Below are 24,264 nucleotides of genomic sequence, written 5' to 3'. Positions count from 1 at the left end.
ATTTTCAATTCTTCTTGAAGGTGAAATTTATATTAATCATAATATAACTGTCAGGTCATTTAAGTGGGATTAAATAGTAGAATGAAAAAGAGGCACACGTCAATGCCTTGGCAATAATTCACTCACTTACATGAGTTGCCCCAGTATTGTTTAGAATTGAATTCCAGATTGCATAACTAAATGTTGGGCAGTAGTGACAGATTCTGATTTTATACTTCTCTTAGAAAAACTGAAAATATGCCGAAAAAACCAGGGATACAATCTACTTTCACATAGGGTTAAGAATATGTATTGAAAAACTAAAATGTTATTGAGCAGATAAACATTGTCATTAATTATTTTAGAGTGACTTGTCTGCAAGACTCTTGAAAATGTTTCAGATGAAAATACATAGCTACTTCACATTTTTTTTAAGGTCAGAATTAACTGAAGTTCATTCTCTAACAATCCATTTATGCTGAGAAACATCTTTACAAGCATCAGTTAGTCTGCTTCAGGGCAACTGGAAAGAGAAACTATATTACTTTTCTCATTTTGTAAAACATTATTATGATTATTTTAGTAGAAGTAGCTACAGGACCTGGAAGTCTATTTCAGCATCTAGCATTTAAGGTATTTTACAAATTGTATTAAGATTAATATTTTTTATAATAATTCCATTAGGAAAACCTGAGATTTCTCTAGTATTGCAAATTTTTTGATTAAAATTTTATAGTAACTAGCATAAAAAAGTATATATCATATATTTATTTTGTGCATATTTTAATATATTTATTTGAGGTTTCATATATTCCTCTTAGAAGTCTATGCACGTTACAAAACTAGCAAATGTGCTTAAATAGCAACTGGTGAGCTCGACTTTTTACCTCTTTCAATGTGGAAGTAAGGGCTGAAGAAGTAAGGGGGTTAACTAACTGCCATTTAGTAGATGTAGTATAGGCAAAATAGTTGCTAAGCGTGCCCATAATGGGTTTCCACCAAGATAGCTGAGGTAGGGTTGATCAAGGTGGATGATCTGGCAAATTTTCAAGGTTAGGACATCAATCAAAATGTGTTCTACTGTCGCCACACAGATCAGCCCCTCTCCTTCAAAGGACATTGAATCTTCCCTTTCATCAGGATAAAAAGCAATATATTCACTATTCTGGCAATGAGATAAAGGCAGGATTGATGCCATTTGGACAAGTCAAATTCAGCAATTCAGCGTCAAATATATAATAAAGTGAAGTATTAATAATCTGGAAAATGAAATTAAATTATTAGACCAAATAATGAAAAATAAGACTTCATGGTCTGATTTTCATGGGCCCTTCCTTTCTGTATTTTGTGCAAGGGACAGATAGATGTGTTCATTTTCTGCATAGAAAAATATTTACCAACAAAGATTTTTCCAATATCATGTGCTTTCATTAAAATAGCTTCATCTATTGTCTGTCTTGCAGCAAGTTCCTCTGTTTTTCGTTTTTTTTTTTTTAAATCCTGGGCAAAACAAAAAATGAACAGCAGTTTTACATTTTACTGCTAAACATATTATAAAATTTAATTATATAATTTTACATATAATTTATATAGTTTTCTCAAGGTTGAAATTTCGGAAGTTCTGTTGGCAGCAGTTTAAGAAACAGAAGGATGTGAACTGGTATGTGTTTTGAGAATGCTTCATTCAGTATCTAAATTTGGATCCTAATTGACAGTGTGCTACATTAATTCTAGAAGATTTCTTTTTTCTCTCATACAGCCAGATGTATCTTGTTCTGTATCCTGATGGAGCATGAGAAGAGAGTAGTGTCCCAGCTGCTTCCTATGTAATATGTACAGGGCTTTTAGGAATCCATATTTCTTCTTGCAAAAGAAGAGAAAGAATCACAGGGGCTTTGATTTTTGGAAGATAACTTTTTCGACTCATTTTTATCAGAAGTAGCTGTTATGCAGAATCACATTCTAATCAAATATAAAGATGCATATGTAATTTGAGGATATATTTTTATAAGAGATTTGATTATATGCTACTATTTTTAAGGGAAACAGACAAACAGCTTCTTAGCAGAGTATGACTGCTTACCCAGGCATTCACATGCTATGTCTGTGATAGTTCATGATATCATTATTTTCAAGATTCTTATTAAAACAAGCTGAAGCACCAAATAACTAATTGAACACAATATTTTAAAATTACATTGCTTTAGAGTATCACATTTATTTGTTAGCACTCGTCTAACTCTTATACTTTATCTAAATATCTTGAAGATTATTCCAAAAGGATAAGAGATTGAAGTTGTTTTTTTTTTTTTTTTTTTTTCACCTTGATCAATCTTTACCTTAAAAATGTTGGATACTCTGGGGCCATCTACTTAATACGTTTTCATGTTTCAGTGAAGGCTTCTTCTTAATGTGCCTTCTTGCCGCCTTCTTTTTCTTTGTACTGTGTAAATATTTATCACTCTTCCATGTGCAAATAACTTGTTTCAGTCTTTGAAAAAGACGATACATTATTTCAGAATATTTGAAATTTGAGAGGAAATTATTAAAGTTATATCTGGGTCTATGTGAGCTAAACCAAATCCTTCTATTATTTTGCTAATGCAAATACATCTGTATACTTTTCAAAAGAGTGTTCGAGATTAAGGTCATGGACAGATGTGGAAGAGAAAATTCCTGAATAGATACAGATGTTAGAGAATCTTCTTCGTAAAGCCTCTTTGATGTTTAGGGAAGCAAACTGCATACTATTAGTAGGAGATACAAACACAAACACACACACACACACACACACACACACACACACACACACACAGAGAGAGAGAAATATCAATCATTGGGTTACTTTAACTTGGTGAATTGTAAATGGTGTATTTTTTGGTGTACATATTTCAGAATACTGCCACCCAGTTGTCTTTGGATAGAATCAAATGAGCAGTAGACACAGAATTGTATTTTGGTACAACAATATAGCGAACATTTAAACAGTCACGTAGGCTTCCTGCCAAACCAAGTAAATTCATGTGTGTAATGGTCTCTAACATATCAGTGCAGCTACTGTTCTGATGGGCCAAGGACCAAATATGTTATGCAGGGAAAATAGAGGCTTGCTGTTAATCAGAAATATCTGGAATACATTTGAGTTTTCTTTAAATAGTAGATTTATGGCACTCTATCCTTTATCCCCAAAACCTGCAATGAGGACTTTTGGTCAAAAGAGTTTCTAAATTTATTGTAGAAATCAAGTCTGGTTTATTTAAACCTTGTGTCAATTTTTTTCCCAAAACATATTCATTAGTACTATACTGTGATCTCCTAGGAGACTGAATTGTATGCTTTGGATTCCAACCTAACTTTTTAAGTGCAAGTTCACCTTTCATCCTATTTAGTAGCGCTTGTCTAACTGTCAGCCACCTCTCACAGCCAAGAGTAACTGCATACTTGGACTAAACCTATATGAATTAAAAGCTTAAAATGAAAGAAGCTTCAGAGTCAGCAAAGACAGAGTTTGGTGGACGCAAGCCAAGTAGAGAAAGGAGGATCATTTTCCCTTTCGATTTATATCACTTTTCTTTGTACTAGCACTTGCTTGTTATTATACATATTTGTTTGTGTTTTTTATGTTGCTTGTTTTGTTTTGTGATCGCAGGCTGGGAATATGAAAAGTATATTCAATACTGAATAACTTGACAAACAATAGCCAAATGTTTTCCCTTTTCTTGAGTCTTCTCCCCAGTGAAAGCAAGTGTGAATTGTGTTCCTAACAAAGGGAGGTAAGATATAAGGAAGAAAAAAGCCAGAGAAGTAGTGATCAAAAAAACAGAAGCAAGATTCGTCCATGCTTTCATTCATTTCCTATCCTTTTTTCCCATTTCTCTGACCTATTTTGCTAGTAATAATTGATTTTTCACACCTGGAGACCACAAAACCATGGAGTAAGGTTCTGCCTGCAGAGTTTAGTGTGAGTATCCAAGCTTCTTAGCCATTAGGTGCTGAAGTTTTCTTCAGCTTGATCAGTCCTTGTTTGACCACCAAGGTAGCAGGTTTCAAGGTCAGTCTGTATATATTCATTTGTTCCACATAAAGATGGAAGTCATATACATAATATATTAAAATATAAGAAGAATGCCAAGGCGCAACAACCAGCAAGTTCCTTTTTTGTTTGGAAGCTAGCGTATGGTCTCTTAGCCAAAATGCCCCCAGTTCCTTAAAAAATACCATTAATGAATTACTACTGAATTAGCATTGCCTGGTATGTATTCATCCTTCAGAACAAATCTAAACCTACACTTCCTTAAAGCTCTGCAATTTGCATTTAGAAAAAGTCACTTCTTCCAGAAGGATGGAAGAAACCATAAATCCAAGAGCTTTCTATAACAGTAATCTAATGTTTTGAAAATTTAAGGTTCTGATTCACAGCCTTTCACCTAGAAGTAAAATTAGAGCTGGCAACCAGTAATATACTAGATGATTTCTTTAATTATTTTTATATAGATTGGGAGTGATGCAAGAGCAGGAACCAGATCTTCTCAATTGTGCACCCACAGTACTAAAGTCAATATTTTTCACACAGTAGGACTTTAATAATTACCATTGAATTGAACTAAATTTGCTAACACTCAGCACCAAATATTCTTTTTCAGCTCTAGATGACTTAGAATACTTTCCTGTTTTGCTGTTATAGTTCATCTGGCCAATGAAATTTTATTGAGGAGACAGTGAATAAATTATATTGAAACTTTCCTTCAAGTAGAATTGAATTTACTTCACAAAATCATTATTTTTGAACCTGAGCATTCTACAAAGAATAACCCTAAAGAGAAGGAAAAAATACCACAGCATACTTAAACATAGATCTAAAACTCAAGTCAACTATTCAGACAGGACCCTGTAGAGATTGATTTTGTGACTAAAGAATACTGTAGTATTTTCTTTCTTAGAAAGCAAAAATCTAATTATCTTGAAGTTTCTCACATTTGAGCCATACTACAAATGAGCTGTGTCCAGGTACAGAAAAACCAACAATATTTTATTTATAATCTTACTTTTAGCTTTTTAACTACAAATTCTGGTTCTAGAGTTGTTTAAAAGTCATGGGTTTTATAGATGCTTATATGTAAATTAATCTGTTGTTTGCTCACTTTCTTTTCTTTTCCATAGAATTGTCTTCCTCATAAATACAGAACAGGTCATTACATGAAAAATATAAGATCTTGCATTTTTTTCCTTGTTCTCTCTTAAAAATCTATTTCTAATATTGCATTCCCCATTGGATTACTTCATATGGGTATGAGGGAAAAAGAAAAAAAAATTAAAAATAGAGAGACAAAATAGACTGGATCTCACCACTAGAATTCACCATAAAAATCTCAAAGTGTAACAGAATTCTTACAAAATTTCCTAGACCAGTTCTTTAAGGAATTGAGATCTCCTATGAAAAATATGGCAATCAGGGAAGGGAGGAACGAGATGTGGGAAAATAGTGAATAAGTGCAGCAAAAACAGGTTCTGAGGAATACACATAATTTTGTCTGCTTTAGATCACAATAGAATTTTTAATAAATAAATTTCTTTTTTGTTTTTTTGTAAAGACACTTTTTTGAAACAGTAGATTTAGCCCAGTCATTTGTGTCATTTTTAATAAACTGTCTTTTTTTGATTGTTGTATGTAACTCTGTAAATGTTTTAGATTTGAGTCTCTTGTACATTGTCTTTAGAGTTCATTCGGATCAATAACGGTTCATGCACTGAACTGTGTATTGAATTTATTGTGTTAACTGTTGTTGTGTGGTTGAAGGGAGATTTGTATGAGTTATAGTGATTTAGGTGCTCATGCTCGATAGCAGGCATGGGCAGGTGGCTTTCCATGGGTGTGTCTCCCGTAATCTCATCATCCACATTAATGATTTCAACAGTCCTTGTTGGGGCATGATGGTTTTGCCGATGGTGCTGCTTTCTCATCTTGTAGAAAATGACCAGCATCACTGCAGCCATGAGCGTGATGGCCACAAAACACCCAATGATGATTTTGGTAGTCTTCATGACCTCATCGATTCCTGGGATCCCACTGTTTATATCAGTCACTGGGATGGTGAAGGTTTTCTCTGTCGACCTTGTGCTCTGTGGCGTGAGAGAGGTGGTCACATTGGTGGTCTCCCAGTCAACCACTGGAGTGGGACCCACATTGTTATCTGTGGTCCGTGCCTCATCCTGAGACGGTTCCATAGTCTCTACTGTGACGGTTGAAAAGTAAGAGAAAGGAGTAGTGGTTGCCGCAGTAACATTCAGGGTGGCTGATGCGGTAGTATTCCCAACGGAATTACTCACCATACATGTGTACATGCCTGTATCTTGCACAGTTACATTTGTGAAATTTAACGTACCATCACTGAGCACAGCTATCCTCACTTTGTAAGCCCCGTGTGTCATGACTGTTCCATTTGGAGTAATCCAAGATACAGATGTCAGGGAGGTGGAGGCCCGACATTTCAACTCAGCTGCCATGCCTTCAGTGACATTGAGGTCTGCAGGGGGCTCCACAATCACTGGAGCATAGCATGTGAAATAATTCTGGTCAAGCTCTCCAATGTACCTCCCCTTTAGATTGGGAGGAGTGTTACACCGGGCACAACAAGCTGTGTTGGAGGGGGCCATGTCTTTTATCCACCAGCTGAGCCACAGTATGTCACAGTTACAGTTCCAAGGGTTGTGATGTAGATGTATCCGCTCTAGATGATGCAAGGGAGTGAAGAGGTCATGAGGCAGTAATGTTAGATTATTGTGTGCCAGGTTGATCTCCACTAGTGACTGAAGGTTGTCAAAGGCATTCCGTTCAATCACTTGAATCTGGGACTGTATCATCCACAGTTTTTGAAGGTGCATCAAACCCTGGAAAGAGCCAGGCCTGATGGCAGATAAATGATTCCCAGAAAGATCCAGCTCATCTAGTTTTATGAGCGGCGTGAGGTTAGGGATTTCCCGAAGGTTGCACATGGCAAGGTTCAAATACCTCAAGTTGGACAGACCTTCAAAGGCACCTTCTGAGATGTATGAAAGTCTTTTCAATTCCCCTAAGTCTAGTCGGCGCAAAGAAGGAATTCTGTTAAAAGCATAAGAAGGGATGCTTTCAATTGGGTTGTTTCGCAACCAGAGCTCCTTCAGTTTAGACAAGTATACAAAAGCTCCATTCGGGATGGTAGTAAGACGATTGTCAAAGAGTTCCAGAGTATTGAGGTTCGCCAGACCATTGAAAGCCCCAATTTCAATGGTTCTGATATGGTTCCTACTCAACTGTAGGATTTCCAAGTGCCTCAAGTGCTTGAAGCTGTTCACTTTGATGATCTGGATTTGGTTCTCATGGAGATTCAGCAGCCGTGTGTTGGTGGAGATGCCATCCGGAACCTCACGCAGGTTTTTCCGAACGCAGATCACCTTGCTGAATTGGTTGCTACAGGAGCACACAGAAGGGCAGGTCTGAGCCCGCACCAGACCAGCCACCACAAGAAGTTGAAGAGCCAGCAGCGCCACAAGCAGGGGGTCAAATAGGGCCCTGTTAAACCTAGGACCTATCATTATCTGCTGTGGATGTAAGGTCATCTTGTTCAACATTCATAATTTATCTGGTGTTGGTCCTTCTGGAATTCAAACAGTCTGCAAAATAAAAGCAAAAAAAGATTATTTAGATTAGATTTACTCTTAGTGTCTTTCTGGAGTAATGTCAGTGATATAGTGTATTAGCTGAAGCCATCATTTGTCAGACAAAAACAAATCTAATGTTCTTTATTATGTGGTTCATATTTAGAGGCAAATGTACCTTTACTCCAAATTAGGAGCTGTCCAAAGACCACATTCCATGAGATGCATAACCACAGAGTAAGGGACCAGTGAGGTAGAGGACCGTAAAGTATTGTTTGCCAATCAAATGTGGCCCAAATTCATGAGGACATATGATGCATACTCCACCGTAGCTTCAGTGTCCACAGCAGATTGAAAAAGTTTAGAAAATAGAACTTTGGGGCTATGTCAAACTAAAAGCTCCTTTGCAAAAGTAGTAATAGCTGACATATTATATTGAAGGTTATTCTATGTACCAAACACCGTGGGCTATAGACTTTACAAACAAGCCTGTCTAGAAATGGCTACAGAATTTGTGTTTTTCAGTGTGAAATAAAAATGTAGGAAGCCTTATAAAATTAATAATTTCAAATCAGTAACAAAAGTCCATTAAACCAAGTTTGGGTCCATCTAAATGTGGATTTCTTTGCAGCTGCACAGGATGTAGGTCTGTGAAGCTAGTTGCAATCTTTTGTCATCCTTACAACACTTCTCTGAAGTAGAAATTGTCATTCTTTTCATTTTCAAAATGAAGAAATATAGAAGTGACATTCAAGAAGTCAAATGTTACTATAAATCAATCAGGGCTCAGACGTTCATCAGACTGGTCCCAGAAGATATGATCTAAGATATAACATAAAAATGTTGCTATGAGAATAAAGGTAAATGCAAAATATTTTTCACATAGTGAAAATATTTTGAAACATTTTTCAATCGTGAAGGACTTGCCCATAAGCATGACTTTCGTATGCAAACCAGCCAATCCAAAGGTCAAACCCTAGCCACCTTATAAGGCTCTCCCGGGACACTGTCACTGAGACCAACATTCCCCTTCCCTAATCACCCTACGTCCACTTACCAGGCAACAAGAGACAGCCCTTATGTCCCAGAGATTGCTCAGATTGTTCAAAAACCAGCCAATCATAAGCCTGCTTACCCTGCCTTTCCCTAAAACCACAATAAAGGCTCTTGCTCACATTTTCCGCTGGCTGCTTGGTACTGGCTGACCCTGCTGCTTCCCAGTGTGGGCTCCTCATGCTGTGTCATGCCCCCTCCTGCTGTGAGCTGTGAGTAAAATCATCACTTTCTTTTTTTTTTTTTTTTTTATTTTTTTTGAGAAGGAGTCTTGCTCTGTTGCTCAGGCTGGAGTGCCGTAGCATGATCTCAGCTCACTGCAACCTTGCTTCCCTGATTCAAGCGATTCCTGTGCCTCAGCCTCCGGAGTAGCTGGGATTACAGACACATGCCACCACGTCTGGCTAATTTTTTTTGTATTTTTAGTAGAGACGGGGTTTCACCATGTTGGTCAGACTGGTTTCAAACTCCTGACCTCAGGCAAAATGCCTGCTTTGGTTGCCCAAAGTGCTGGGATTACAGGCGTGAGCCATCATGCCTGGCCCCTCACTTTTTAAATGGCAGCCACCTCCTGATCCGGTGCCTCACTCTAGCTAAATAATAATAACTGCATTCTAAAACAATCACTAAGCAACAGGGCCTGGCTCATCATGTGAATCCTGTTAATAGGTTTTATAGGATTACTCCCCTGTCCCATTTATATCATGACAACAGTGTGGTTGGTAGGTTTCACATCCTAAGTCAGATAGAGTTATCCTCATTGTAAATTTAAATATGGGCTTAAATGACTCTTTTCTATTTCCATTATCAATAGAAAGCTATCTAAATTACCAGTAATTATGACCATTGAAAATTTATCATTTGAGTGATTTAGTGTAGTTTCACATATGCCCTCTCCCCTTGAAACCTATGTCTGTTTCAGGGAGAGAGGGCATATGTTATTAAGGTTATTGGGCATAAAATAACATAGCATGCAAAATCCCTGATATATAAACAAATTAACATTTCTAGGGCTCTGGTCCCACCGTCCTGCTCCTCCATTCTTTCTCCTATTCCCTACCCTCTAGCTCTCCCCAGAATCCTAGGGTCTCAGGCAAAACAGGTAGAAATAGCTGGTTGACTGGAAATAGCATAAAAGTAAAGAAGATAATTCCTTACTCTGCTGTTTGCTACCTTTTTCTTTTTAAACTATGATGCAGTAAAGGCAACCATGCTCTGTGGTTAAGAGAAAAGAGTTTAATGTGAGACTTCTTGAGATCATAATCCCTGTTTGAACCTCAATGACCTTAAAATTGAGAGTTACTTCATATCTCTATACGTTCCCCATCTGTGAAAGAGCACTATTATCTACTCAAAAGGCTTTTCTTAGGGCTGTCGTGTAATACTGTATATGTAAAGTTACTGGTGCATAAGAAGTAATATATAATAGTCAAAGATATTAAAAATAAAGTGATGGGACACTCAGTTTCTTCCTCTTTTAAAAGACAGGAGCAACAATAATATCTCATTGAAATTTGTGGTAGGGATTACTAGATATAATCAGGAACATACTATCAGTAAAACATATGCAACGATGATATATTACTATTAATTATAAGGTATATGCATTTATTCTTTCTTACTCTCCAGGCTTGAGTTTTATTTTCTACTTCTTGTTTACTTCAAGGTCTTTGTGCTATTGGAATAAATGAGATTTTCTATAAATCAGTCATAAGTAACACTTTACAAATTATAGCTGGTTCAAATCTAATTTATAACCTACAGCAAATAATGCTTGGTACATGCACTGAATTAAATCAACTACTATCAACAAAAGGTTTTTTACTTTAATATCCAAATTATGTTACTTTATATCAAAAACTAGGTTTCAACATTTCTTTCATAAGATGTTTTTATCACATCAAAAGAAAATTAAAGTATGCACTATCCATTACAATATCATCTGACAGCATTTATTTACAAATGCATTTGTGTGAGTTTTGAATTAAACTATGATACTTTTAGCCTTGTCCTGGAGGATATCTTGACTTTGTCAGTAGACTTCCTTCCTTTACTACCTATGCTTTAGTGCACTCAGAGCCTGTGCAGTGAAGCAACTGTGAGTTAGCTAACAGAGATGCATTATTTAGCACAGTATCATTGCTAAGTCATCATAGGCTTTGTCTAGACATTAGAACTGGTTTGTAAGCAAGGAGGGAGAAAGATGAATTCAGTTAACCACAACTGTACCCCTTCTTTCTCTTCTCACATTATCCTTAACCAACCTCCCTAAACAGAACCAAAACTGCTTACCCCTGGACCCTAGGACTCCAAACCACACCTTACCGTCTACATAAATATGACTTTGCTCTTCCACTGTCTGTCTTAGCATCTCTTTCCTCTTCTGTGGCTCTTCCACCAAACCAATTCACTGATCCTTATGGGAACCTCCCCCAAAGTCCCATCCACTCTTTGATGGAAAATTCAACAGACATTTGTGCTCAGATTTACTGAATCTCTTGACTCACCTTGCTGTTTTCATCAATCCTGAATTATTGTGTCATAATTCTTGTATAATCCTGAACAGGTTCCTATATTGGAAAACCTTCCTAGAGTCAAACTTAAAATTTAATTAAAAAAAAAAAATTCAAAGTCCCTGGACACATGTGCAGGGCATGCAGGTTTGTTAGATAGGTAAGCATGTGCCATGGTGTTTTGGTACACCTAGCCACCCATCACCTAGGTATCAAGCCTCACATGCATTAGCTATTTTTCTTTATGCTCTCCCTCCCCGCTGCCACATCCCAAACAGGCCCCAGTGTGTGTTGTTCCCCTCCCTGTGTCTATGTGTTCTCACTGTTCAGCTCCCACATAGAAAACATGCAGTATTTGGTTTTCTGTACCTGTGTCACTCAAACTTCCAATTCTTAATAAATTCTGAGCTAATCTTCACAGCTCCTGTCACAGACACTGCCAAATTTGTGAGGTGATACTTTTCCTTACCACCATAATCAGTAAAGTCAGCTCTGCCTTATCAACAAGTTGTATTGATGATATTTGGGGAATTAGCTTTTTACAATACTAAAGGTCTATTATTCATTTAAAATGTGCTTGAATCTCAAACAGTAACTTCACCCTCTCCCACCCCACAAACACAAATTTGTTGCCTACCCAAATATCCTACTCCCTTACTCTTTTCTAAGAAAATTTTATACAGAAAAATTTACTCCCATGCAAAAAAAAAAGAAAGAAAAAATATAAAATACTGTTTTATCTGTTTTAGGAGAGACTGAACCATTACTGAAGGGTGAATAGAATTTGGTTTAAGCTAGAAGTAGGCAAACTTCTTTTCCTGTAAAGGGCCAGATAGTAATTATTTCAGGCTTTGTAAGCCATATGATCTCTTGTTGCAACTACTCAATTATGCCACTGTAGCAGCCATAGACAAAAGGTAGATAAATGGGCATGGCTGTGTCAATGATACTATTTATAGTACAAAGTAATATTTTCGGAAATTGTAGTTACAGCAATCAGACGTGACAAAGGACATCTTGCAAAGGAAGAAGTCAAATTATCTTTGTTTGCACATGATATGATCTTATGTTTGGAAAACCCCAAGGGCTCTACCCAAAAACTATTAGAACAGATAAGCAAATTCAGTAAAGCTGCAGAATACAAATACAAAAATAAGTAGTATTTCTAAATGCCAAGAGCAAAGAATCTGAAAAAAGAAATCAAGAAGTTAATCTCATTTACTATAAATACAATAAAATAAGAATTAAAGAACTGAAAGATCTCTACAATGAAAACTAAAAAACATTGATGAAAGAAATTGAAGAGGACACATAAAAAGTGAAAAGATATTCCACGTTCATGGATTAGAAGAATCAATAGTATTAAAATGTCCATATTACACTAGGCAATCTACAGATTCAATGCAATCCCTGTTAAAATACCACAGACATTCTTCACAGAAATAGAAAAAAAAAAAAAATCTTAAAATGTATATGAGACCACAAAAAAGACCTGGAATAGCCAAAGCTACCCTGAGCAAAAAGAACAAAATGGAGGAATATTACTACCTGACTTCAAATTATGCTATAGAGCTAAAGTAACCAAAACAGCATAGTACTGGCATAAAAGTAGAGATATAGACCAATGGAACGTAATAGAGAATCCAGAAACAAATCCATATATCTACAGTGAATTCATTTTTGATCAAGGCGCCAAGAACATACACTGGGAAAAGGACAGTCTCTTTATAAATGGTGCTGAGAAAACTGGATGTGCATATGCAGAAGAAGAAACTAGACCTCTATCTCTGGTCATATAAAGAAAACAAAATGGATTAAAGACTTAAATGGAAATTGCAGTGAGATATCTCATTCAAGTTAAAATGTCCTTTATCCAAAAACAGGCAATAACAAATGGCTGGTGAGGATGTGGGGAAAAGGGAACCCTCGTACACTGTTGGTGGAAATGTGAATTAGTATAACTGTGATGGAAAACAGTTTGAAAATTCTTTAAAAAACTAAGAACTGGCCGGGCGCGGTGGCTCAAGCCTGTAATCCCAGCACTTTGGGAGGCCGAGGCGGGTGGATCACAAGGTCAAAGATCGAGACCATCCTGGTCAACATGGTGAAACCCCATCTCTACTAAAAATACAAAAAATTAGCTGGGCATGGTGGTGCGTGCCTGTAATCCCAGCTACTCAGGAGGCTGAGGCAGGAGAATTGCCTGAACCCAGGAGGCAGAGGTTGTGGTGAGCCGAGATCGCGCCATTGCACTCCAGCCTGGGTAACATGAGTGAAACTCCGTCTCAAAAAAAAAAAAAAAAAAAAAAAACCTAAGAACTGTCATATAATTCAGCAGTTCCACTGCTAGGCATATATTCTCCCAAAAAGGACATCAGTATATGGAAGAAATATCTGCACTCCCATGTTTATTGCAGCACTATTCATAATTTCAAAGATTTGGCAGCAACCTAAGTGTCCATCAAGAGACAATTTTTTAAAATGTGGTACATAAATACAATGGAGTTCTATTCAGCTATAAAAAAAGAATGAGACACTATCAGTTGCGACAACATGGATGGAGCTGGAGGTCATTATGTTAAGTGAAATAAGCTAAGCACAGAAAGACAAACTTCATATATTCTCACTTATTTGTGGGAGCTCAAAGGTAAAACAATTGACTAATGAAGATAGAGAGTAGAATGATGGTTATCAGAGTCTGGGAAGCATAGTTGGATGTGGGGAGGCAAAGGAGGATGGATGTTTAATGGGTATAAACATATGATTAGACAGAATTAATAAGATCTATTTGATAGCACAATAGGGTGACTACAGGAAACAATAATTTACTTATTTAAATACCTAAAATAGTATAATTAAATTGTTATAAGACAAAGGATAAATGCTTGAGGTGCTGGATACCCCATTTACTCTAATGTGATGATTATGCATTCTATGCCTGTATCAAAGTATCTCATGTATCCCATAAATATATACACCTACTATGTACCCACAATAATTAAAATGTTTTTTAAAAGAATATATAAATATATGTATATATATATAAAATTCCATTTCCTAACCATTTAAAAATTCACAAACATTCTTAGCTGACAGGGCACACTCAAAAAAGTAGCAGGTTGTCTTGCAGATTATAGTTAGCTAAGCTCTTGTCTAAGCAAACATTGGTAGTACCATTCCTGCTTTCTGAAACGAATGAGGGCTGAACATGTGACACAATATGGCTAATAAGATGTGAGGGATTCCAGAAATTGTTTTTTTTCCTCCCACTAATTAGAAAAACATGGGGAAGAAATAATTCCTTCTTCTCTTTCTAGATATTGTTGAGGGTAAAAGATGCCTAGAGGTGCTGCAGCCATCTTGTGGCCAAGAGGGGAGGCAGCCTGAGGCCAAAGCTGATAGGTCAAGAAAGAAAACATGGAAAGAATGTACATCTTTGATATTTGTGATAAGCTGCTGAATTAATGAACCCTGTAACTACTGCTTTTCCTCTGGACTTTTTACTATGTAAAATAATACATTACACTATAAACAGTTATTCTTTTTCTGGTTACATGCAGCCAAACCTATGCTGATACATTCATATTAATTTCTGCCCTCTCTTTCTGGCTCGCTCTCTCCTTATTTCCTCAGCCAATAGCAAAGAAAGGGAACAAAAATCATTTTTTAAATTTTCCTATGCCATTATAAATAAGAGAGACCTTTCAAAGGAAACAAGATAAAGCAATATGATATTCTTATAAGAAAGTCTGAAGGTCATCCCACATCATGCTAGGAAGGATTTCTACTGCAAAATCATTTATCTGGACATCTCTGGGTTTGAAAGAACGCTAGAATATACAGGAGAAAAAAAAAAACCACACAATTACCAAAGGAAACACACCTCTTCAAATTTATTTCATAAATATTTCCTAATATAGATCATTGTTTTTCCATTTTTAACCTAATCTTGCAAATCTTGAGCTTTTTCCACTGCCTATGCAGGAATATATAGTTCTGCGGATTTTCAGGGAAAAGAATTTTTTTTTTTTGTAAATATGCCCAGGGCTGAGCCAGTAGGTGAATGTAATGGAAATGCTACAACATTTTAGTGGCTATAACCTAGAGAATCAACCTGTCAAGTCAAAAGTCAGCTGTTTGGCTAAACACACTGACTCTGCAATGTTTCTAGAAAATGCTAAAGTTTCAGAAGTTGAGATTTAAAGAAAAAAAAAAAAAAAAAAAAAACCTGACTCTGCATTTTCATTCTTCTAGAAGACTTATTTGGCTTACAGTGGAAAAATGTATAATACATTCTTAGGGTTTGTTTCTCTCTAGTCAGGACTTCTCACCTAATCATATTCTAATGTTGTCACTAGTGTTGTGACTATATGTCACTAGTGACAACATTACAATATCATTAGGTGAGAAGTCCTGACTACAGAGACCTATGTACTAGAAAAGTAAAACAACAACAATATGGCTGCCACCAACATGGGGTCATGCGCTGGAGAGTATCATAAGGATTGTAAAAGAACTAAATTACCCATGTCTTTAAGAACTTTCCAATCTTGGAGCTATAAAACAAATTATAGGTATATATCATAAAAAATTATGTACATATATGATATAGGTATAGTATAAATCAATACATTCAATATTTACATGCCATAAAGAATTATCAGAGATTAATGTAGGAATAGCTAATCAGTATGCTTTAAGAAGAGAATTTGGGACTGGGCACAGTGGCTCACGCCTGTGTAATCCCAGCACTTTGGGATGCCAAGGTGGGCTGATCATGATGTCAAAAGATAGAGACTATCCTGGCCAACCTGGTGAAACCCCATTATCGACTAAAAAGTACAAAAGTTAGCTGGACATGTTTGCTCGCACCTGTAGTCCCAGCTACTCGGGAGGCTGAGGCAGGAGAACCACTTGAACCCGGGAGGTGGAGGCTGCAGTGAGCTGAGATTGCCCCACTGTATTCCAGCTGGGCAACAGAGCAAGACTCTTGTCTCAAAAAAAAAGGAATTTTATGCAGATCTTTAAGGAGTATGTATAGATTGGCATGGAGGCAGGGCAGTGGTGGAGGAGGTAGGAGCTTACTCATGAAAGCAGAGTAGGAACACAAAATATTAAGAAAACTGACTTAATGGAAGTAAAGGATTTACACTGTAGAACATAGATAAACTAGCTCAATTGAAGGTCACTGCAAGCCTAATAAAGAGTTTGAATTTATTTTAATAAAAAACTTAGAAACTTGAGGCTTTTAAACAGGACAGGGAATGATGAGAATATTGTTTTAGAAAGTTTCTGCCCTTGTTCTTAAGGAAATTGGAAAGAAGAAGAGAAAGTAAGCAACTTTAATAATCGACATCCCTAGCATTGCTTTAGAAATGAATGGAACCAATCTCCAATCTGATTATTTGACTACTGAGATGTGTATAGTTCAAATTAATCCACCCTAGTTAAAATCTTGTAGAGCATGAAATACCAATGAAGACAAAATTAGCTTCCGCATATGGTCACGTTAGAAAATATCAGTGTACACAAAAAGGGCAGTGTATCATTTTGGAATGTCCGATCTGCAAGTCAGGAAAGAGGCATCTTTGATGTCTAGTGTGGCTCATGTCCATGCTGCATATTGTACACAAAGGACTACTAAGCAAACATTTAGTTTTAGTCCTCTTTCTAATTTGAGACAATGCTGAAGCATAAAAAGAATGCCTAATTTACAATAGTAAGACCCAGCAAAACACCAGCTTTAGAGTAAAATGCCTCCCATTGGAGGGTTGGCTAGGTCATTCCTGACTGTTTGGTAAATTGGCCTTCACTGAGCCGTCCCTTCCTAAGTGGGAATGATAGTATAATAAATAGACATTGTGAAGATTGCATGATTTAAATGACATAGTATACACTGAAAGCAAATCCCCAAACTTGCCCCTGAACTTCCACAAAAGCCACTACCACATGACCAGTTGCTCAAGGCAAAAATGTTACTCTTTGACTTTTCTTTTTCTGTATTCACATATAGGCCAGCACTATTCATTCTGATTCAACTTTAAAACAATGTGGGTCTATCTACTACTTTTCCTCATTGTCTCTTTCTAGATTATATGTCATCCTCATTTCTAACTTGAACCTCTGAAACACACTCCCATCAATTTCCCTACTTTGGTCCACTGCATTACCACAATTCATTCTTCATATAGTATTTAGATTGAATTTTTAAATTATAAATAAGTTCATGCTGTATTTTTAGTTGAAACTCCTCTATTAGCTCCATATCTTTTCAGAACAAAATGCAAACTACTTTGGTCTCCAAGACACAACCTGACCTCTGTCTACCTCTCCTACTTTTCAGCTTTTTCTTACTCCACCGTCTTGGTTCAACCCCATTGGCTTTTCATGGCTTCTCAAACAATTCAGCCTTGTTACCCCCCTCAGGACCTTTTTATTAGGATTCCTTCTGCCTGCATTGTGTATCCTTTGATTTTTGCATGGTGGTTTTTCCTTTTAATTCTGGGCTCACTTTAAATTTTACCTTCTTAAGAAAGTTCTTTTTGATTACCTAGCCAAAAATATATTTTGTCATATTTAATACATTACTCATATTCAATTTTCATCATAGCACTTATCACCATTTGTTATTTTTTCTCATACAGTAAGGTGCATATTTTCCTATTGCCTGTCTCACCTCAGTGGAAGGTTAATTTCCGTGGAGTAGAGACTTATCTTCCTTATTCAGTAGTATTCACCTAACAGTACTCATGGAATATTTGTTAAATGCATGAATGAATGAATGAATGAGTGCTCACACAGTCGGAAGCAGGTTGAAACCCACTAAGTCAAGGCCATAAACTCACTAAGGACCCATAGGATGTCATACTCACTAATTGATCCCTAGCATTTAGTAGAAACCCATGCACATAGCAAGAATTTTATCAATTTTTGGAATAATGTTTTCCAGTTTGTAGTTATTTTCATAGAAGTTTTTTCTACAAAGAGCTGTGAAGAACAGTTATTTAAAGATCATCTCACTGTCTCTTTGCTCTCTTTGCATGTTTTTTTGAGGGGGATGGGGGTGGGTGGTGAAGTCAGGGAGATTTCCCTATTTCTTTCCCTTTGTCTATTATTATCAGTAGCAGCCCTGTTTTATGTTTGACCAAACAATGCCCTCTGCTGTATGTGCCTAAAATAACATGATTGCCTTGAAAATTTCTGCACAATTGGATGCTAGTTGTTTTCATGATTTGCTTCTTCCCACCTACATGTACTCTAGAACTAGGGAGGACTGGCTTAGCTTTCAGGTCACTGCATTGGATCAGATCACTTTATAACAGAGAAAAGAACTCCTATAGTCAGCAAATGCTTTTTAAAATGGGAGGGCTTCTAGATCACCACATGCCAGCTACAGGGACTCATTTGAACCATTTATTTAAAAAATCCGTGGGTGGAAAAGATCTTCTAATTCGACTGTCACAATCTAAAGCAACAAGATGGACTAGGCAAGAGACTGGGGAAGGCTGTGGCAGCTCCAAACTTTGTCTTAGCAATAAAAATTCAGATCTACTTCATGCTAAAAACTCCGACCCAGGAATACAGGCACAGCTTGGCAGGGCTAAAAATAAAATTAATTTGTTTTTTTTTCCTGCTTGTTTACTCTCTCATGACACTGGAGAGATACATGTACCTGGCATGAGGTTTCTGGCTGTTTTTGAATCTGTTTGATCTTACTTTTTGAGATTACTTATGAAAATATAAAATATAGATGAACAACTTTTTCTCAAATTATAAGGTGGGATTTGAGGTGTTTGGGGGTATATTTATGTAGCAATTTGCTTTAGTGAAATGTATAACCAAAGAAAAATATTTAAAATCTCAAGCTCCATGTGCTGCAAGATATTTCACTCTTCAGTAATGAAATCAGAATGCCCCAATGATTAGAAATATGCCTGTTTGTAACAACGCCTACATTCTCCTTCCTGCTAATATTTTAAGTCTGGAGCCCTGCCAATGTATGAAACTGATGAAACTGTTGCTTCATCTTTTTTTTTTTTAACTTTTTTTTTTTTTTTTTTTTTTTTTTACCTTTTTTCTTCAAGGGCCATTTAATGATTAATATATGTTATTCTTTATCTCCACAAGTGGTCTTTCTTTTCATATCTGTCCTGTAGGAGATTTCAAAGCAACATTTTGGAGAGTCAGTGTAACAACACACGAGAGCCTAGACAATCACAGTGCAAGACAGCATAGCCCACAGTGCCTACAGAATTAAGCCTAATTCCCATACAGCCTCTACCCACTAGATGCCAGTAGCAACCTCAGTTGTGACAATCTACAGTGTGTCTAGAACTTGCCAAATGTCCCCTGGGGGGCAAAATTGTCCTCTTTGCAAACCACTGCCTTCATGTGACATGTAAGCCCCTCAACAGTGCTGTGCCATCCTGCTTTCCCAGTCCTGTCTCCCACTGTTCTTAACACAGTTGAGGCTGCAGTCTCTTCCAGATTCTAAAAATACTCCCTCTACTTTTCCTCTTTGAGGACTTGCTCCTTCTTTCTTAAGATTGAAATTACCTACTCTGACTTTTTTTTATATGAAAATTTTACCCAACCAGAGCCAATTTTACACTGGCTATTTTTACTAGGCTGTCATCAGCCTTATTGATCAGTATAAATCCATCCTTCCCCTAAAGTGTGTGTAAAGCCAAGACTATAACACTTACCAGTCCGTGTTTGAATGTAAATATTTGGGAATGTGTTCAACCTATTTAATCATAGCTTTCTCAAAGACAGATACTGGATGATATGTAGGCATTCAATAAATATTAGCTTGAATTACTGAAACATGTCAGAGATTTTAATTCATAGCAGCCAAATTGGTATACTAATTTTATAAAAACGTAAAGCGTTGAAGTCCATTGCTAAGACTTATATGTGAACCAAAAAGATGGAAAAGGTATAAAACTTAGTTTAAATGGTAAAGAGAGGGCTCAATAGTTACTCCTTGCCACCCTCCCCCATATAAACACATGAAAACTTATATATTAAGACTATAAAGAAGTAAATTACCAAAAATCAGCATGTAGATAGGAGATTGAAAATGATGTTTCAGGGTAAAAATCTATCCTTAGCAGCAGTAACCTGTATCCTAAATATTACATCCAGAGTATCTTGTATATCATGTATGCTCAATATAGGAATGAATATATGGCCTCAAAAAAAGGTTGATTGTTGCAGATTTCTAGCTGTTTATGCAACTAAGCAGACACTAATAGTAGAGACTTAAAAATCAGAGACACAAATTTTTGTAGTACCCATCTGTGAATCTGCCTGGGGATTGAGTATTGTGATTTTGGACTCTATTATTGTGAGGATAAATGAGTTCATGTAGAGAGAAAATTTTAGAACAGTGTCTTGTACATAATCAATACTGTAAGCGTATTTGTTGCTGTCTTCATTGTTTCTGTTATTTGTCTGGTACCGACGACAGTTAAAGTTCATATATGGAGAATGATGGATACATTGACTATAATAACACTAAAACAATTTGAATCATACAATTAAGTTCTCTTAGTTTTATTTTTCATCAATAACCTCATTTGATTATTATTTGCCTTTCCATGACATTGTACAGTAACATTATGGGTTCCTAAGAAGTTATTAATGGGTTTCAAACCATTTGTGAACCTCCTGAAATTATATGCAGATTTTTGTTTAAATGTTATTGTATCTTTTTATAGAAAGATTATTCATTAGTCTTAACATCATACTCTCAAAGAGATTTATGACTCTAAAACGTTTAAGTTCCACACAAAATAACTGATAGGCTGAAGTGCTTGAAAGATCTGTTAGAGTTCTAGCTATAAATTAGCAAATTGGCATTCTGCTGTATATATCAATTTCTTACATGAATAAACATTAGGAAGGGTCCTGGGATGCAGTCTACCCTGGGGACAGCAATCTTTCCCAAACAAACGTGGGTACACAGGTGACATTTTGTCATTCCATGTCATTTCTTTAAGGAATTTGTGGCAATGTATGAATCACGATGCAGAATGATAAAATCAGGTCCTGTGCTTCCTCAACAGAGCAGAAATGGGACCTCCTCTGTTCCATAATCTTCTTTCATTCTGCTGTAGTTAATTCCTCAAAGGAAAATGTAGTAATGCATTAATTAGTCCATTAATGTTTATCTCTTAGGGTGTTTTGGGTGACCACGCCTGATGCCAAAGGAGAAAGCACTGTACTTATGAATATTAGTGGAAAAACAATCATATAAAAGAAATAAGAAAAAATAATATTCCATTAAAACAAATATAACCAAAACCCCAGTAAGGATCCTCCCGTAATAAACAAATCTGTTGGAGAGAGGGTAAACTGCAGAAACTGGTCACGTTTTAGCCTCTCAGGATGCGCAATAGGCTGATTCGCTCTAGACTTCCAATTTGAAAAATATTGGGGAGAGAAAAGCATATAAAAAAGGCTCAGTATTTCAAATTATGTTTAATCAAAATATGTAGCAAATTATTTCCCATATATATTTTTTTCATCTAGGTTAATGACAAAGCAAGTAACTAAAGAAAGTAACTAAAGAAGTGCTTTTGAAATAAGACCTAAAAAGCCCATCTGAAATGTAAGTCCTTGGCAAGGCTGGCAGAGAAGGATGTGATTTCAGAAAGTTGGTAATCCTTGCTTCCCAGGCTTCCTTTGGATGGATGACTGGCTGGGAGGAGCTCATAGTCATTAACCCCCAACTTCTCATTAATCCCTAGAAAATGCCCTGTGATAAGGTCACCAACACCTTTGTAGGCTGAAAACAAACAAACCAACAGTAGCACCCAAAAGGCATATGGATTTTTATAATGAGAAATGGAATTTAAATTACCATGCAAGGCAATCTGAAGAGAATAAGTATCATGTACGTAGAGTCATTCAGATTTTAAAATCACCTTCTTACCAAGTACTTACTTCCTTGTTCATTATTAAACAGTACAAAACCCTAATTTCCTAGAGAGTAGCCAAAAACATATTTATAACCCCAGGCAAAGCACTAAAGATGTCTGGGATTCATTTTATAGTAGGGTGCAGGGAAAGAGAATGTCTAAAGTCATTTCAGCTATAATAATAATATATGATTCTAGGTATACTCTCTAACACTTTACCTACCAGGAAACTCCAGTTCAGTAACTTGCCATCATTGATCATTTATAACAGGGTACTGAGACAAGCCCAGTATAAACAACAGTCATAAACCCATGCCAACATGCTCTACTGAGGGAGTGTGTAGGATTGTGTAGATCATTGTAAGTAGTCTGGGTGTTCAGAGAGAACCAGTGAGGTTTGAGCAATCAGTGAAAGGTATGTGGACACTAGATCTAGGAGATATGTAGATTTGAGTAAGCAAAAGGTGTAGCATTTCAAGAGAGAGAGGGGGAAAAAAAACCAGGTACTTTCCTTCAATCATATTTTTTGAGTGCCTACTAAGTTTCCAGCACAATGCTCAGTTCTTGACACTTAGGGCTAAGTGTCTCTCATCAAGAATCTCACAGTGCAGTATGATTCACAGGTGAGTAAGCCAGGAATTATAATGCAGCAGAAAGTACTAGAGAAATTCTATTCCCTTTCTTTAGAATGAGTTATTACAGCAGCACACAATAAGGAACGTACAATAACACAGAGAAGAAAGAGAGAAAAAAGGGAAAGAACCAGGCATGGTGGCACATGCCTGTAGACCCAGCTACTTGGGAGGCTGAAGCAGAAGGCTCACTTGAGTCTAGGAGTTTGAGCCCAGCCTGTGCAATACAGCAAGACCGTATATCTAAATAACAATAAGAAAAGAGAAAGAGGTTGTTTGAAAATAGGCACAAGTTGGGTAGGGAATATATGAAAGTAAACATGACATAGGCAGTGAAGTAGCAAGTAGAGTAAGTAAAATAACACAAGATTATAAAAAATAGACATTTAGATTTCGATATTAACTCATGGGATAGACTGTAGGAACTTGAGTTTTCTTTCTGATATGTGAGCAGAACTAGAAAGGTAATGGAGATATACACAAAACTCTAAGATGAATGGTTTGGAAAATATTGCCCACCGGCAAAACTGGAAGGGAAAAGGACAGTGGGAAGAATAAGGAAAAGCAAGTCTGCGATGGTATGGAATATGAATAGGACAGAGTGAAATAGAGTATTTCAGTAATGAAGTTATAAAATAATGATGGCCTGGGTTAGGCTTTGACTTTTACCTAAAATATAAGCTGAAATAACATCACAATTTTCCTATTTTTGCTCTGGAATCCCTAAAATGTGATACTCTTTATATATATTTACCAGATCCCAGGATTCCTGGCCTGTCCTTGCTTGCTCTGATTTCTGTATACATTTTATAGCCCCTACAGCGTTGGAGTAAGTCCTGCAAATCTAGTGGCTCCCAGTGCATATCTCAGAGCCACTGCTTTCCAGTTTTCAGCATGACTTAGGAGTTTAATAAATTCACCAAACTGACCCACAAAACCTGATAAGGAAACTCTCTTTAATTGAGTCTGTGTTTATGAGATCTGAGCAAGGGGAGGAAACAGAGTAGACTCTTTCTGTGATTTCCAGGCAACGTCATTTAATCAAAATGCAGATAGCAGGGATGGCCTCCTAATTGGAAATGGAAACTGGTTTAAAGTAACCTCAACACTGTTAACATTGCATAATGAGGCAACCTTGGTGATGACATGTCAGATAATGGAAATGACTGGAATCAGTGATTTTTTTTGTTTGTTTGTTTGTTCCTAATGACTGCAAAAGAGGGAATTATTCAGCAAATACAGACATTTGAAAATTGGATTCGTAGTTATTTTCTAAAGGCAGTCTTCATTTTGTTCCATGCTGTGTTAACCATAGGTCGGGAATATTGGAACCAAGTTTTCTTTTTTGCACCATTCCTATATTTGCTCTTAGTTACCATGGAACCTTGCAAAACTAGGATTCAATTCCAAAATGAATGAGCTTCAGTTAACACGGTACCATGGAAAGTAAAAAAAAACTCCCTATATTTTTCTGTATTCACTTTGGCTGCAATGCATCATTTGCAAAAATATTTCATGGGAAAAAAA

The 24,264-nt window shown here is 36.5% G+C and overlaps 1 protein-coding gene across 17 annotated transcripts in view; it reads right to left on the bottom strand.

Moving 5' to 3' along the window:
• Positions 1 to 2,301: 2,301 nt before the first annotated feature.
• The window catches only part of LRRC4C (leucine rich repeat containing 4C), a 211,957-nt gene continuing 189,994 nt past the window's right edge, over positions 2,302 to 24,264 (bottom strand). For all 17 annotated transcript variants that reach the window (XM_032282284.1, XM_032282287.1, XM_032282293.1 and 14 more), the window contains one exon: positions 2,302 to 7,629. In XM_032282284.1, the coding sequence (XP_032138175.1) occupies positions 5,665 to 7,587 (1,923 nt within the window). In that variant the 5' untranslated portion in view covers positions 7,588 to 7,629 and the 3' untranslated portion in view covers positions 2,302 to 5,664. The remainder of the gene's footprint in view (positions 7,630 to 24,264) is intronic.

The sequence above is a fragment of the Sapajus apella genome, unplaced genomic scaffold (assembly GCF_009761245.1).
Source record: "Sapajus apella isolate SASKATOON/1434 unplaced genomic scaffold, GSC_monkey_1.0 scaffold14, whole genome shotgun sequence".
In the NCBI taxonomy this organism is placed as follows: domain Eukaryota; kingdom Metazoa; phylum Chordata; class Mammalia; order Primates; family Cebidae; genus Sapajus; species Sapajus apella.
Note: the sequence above shows the minus strand (reverse complement) of the source record. Positions and strands in the feature narration are given on the sequence as shown.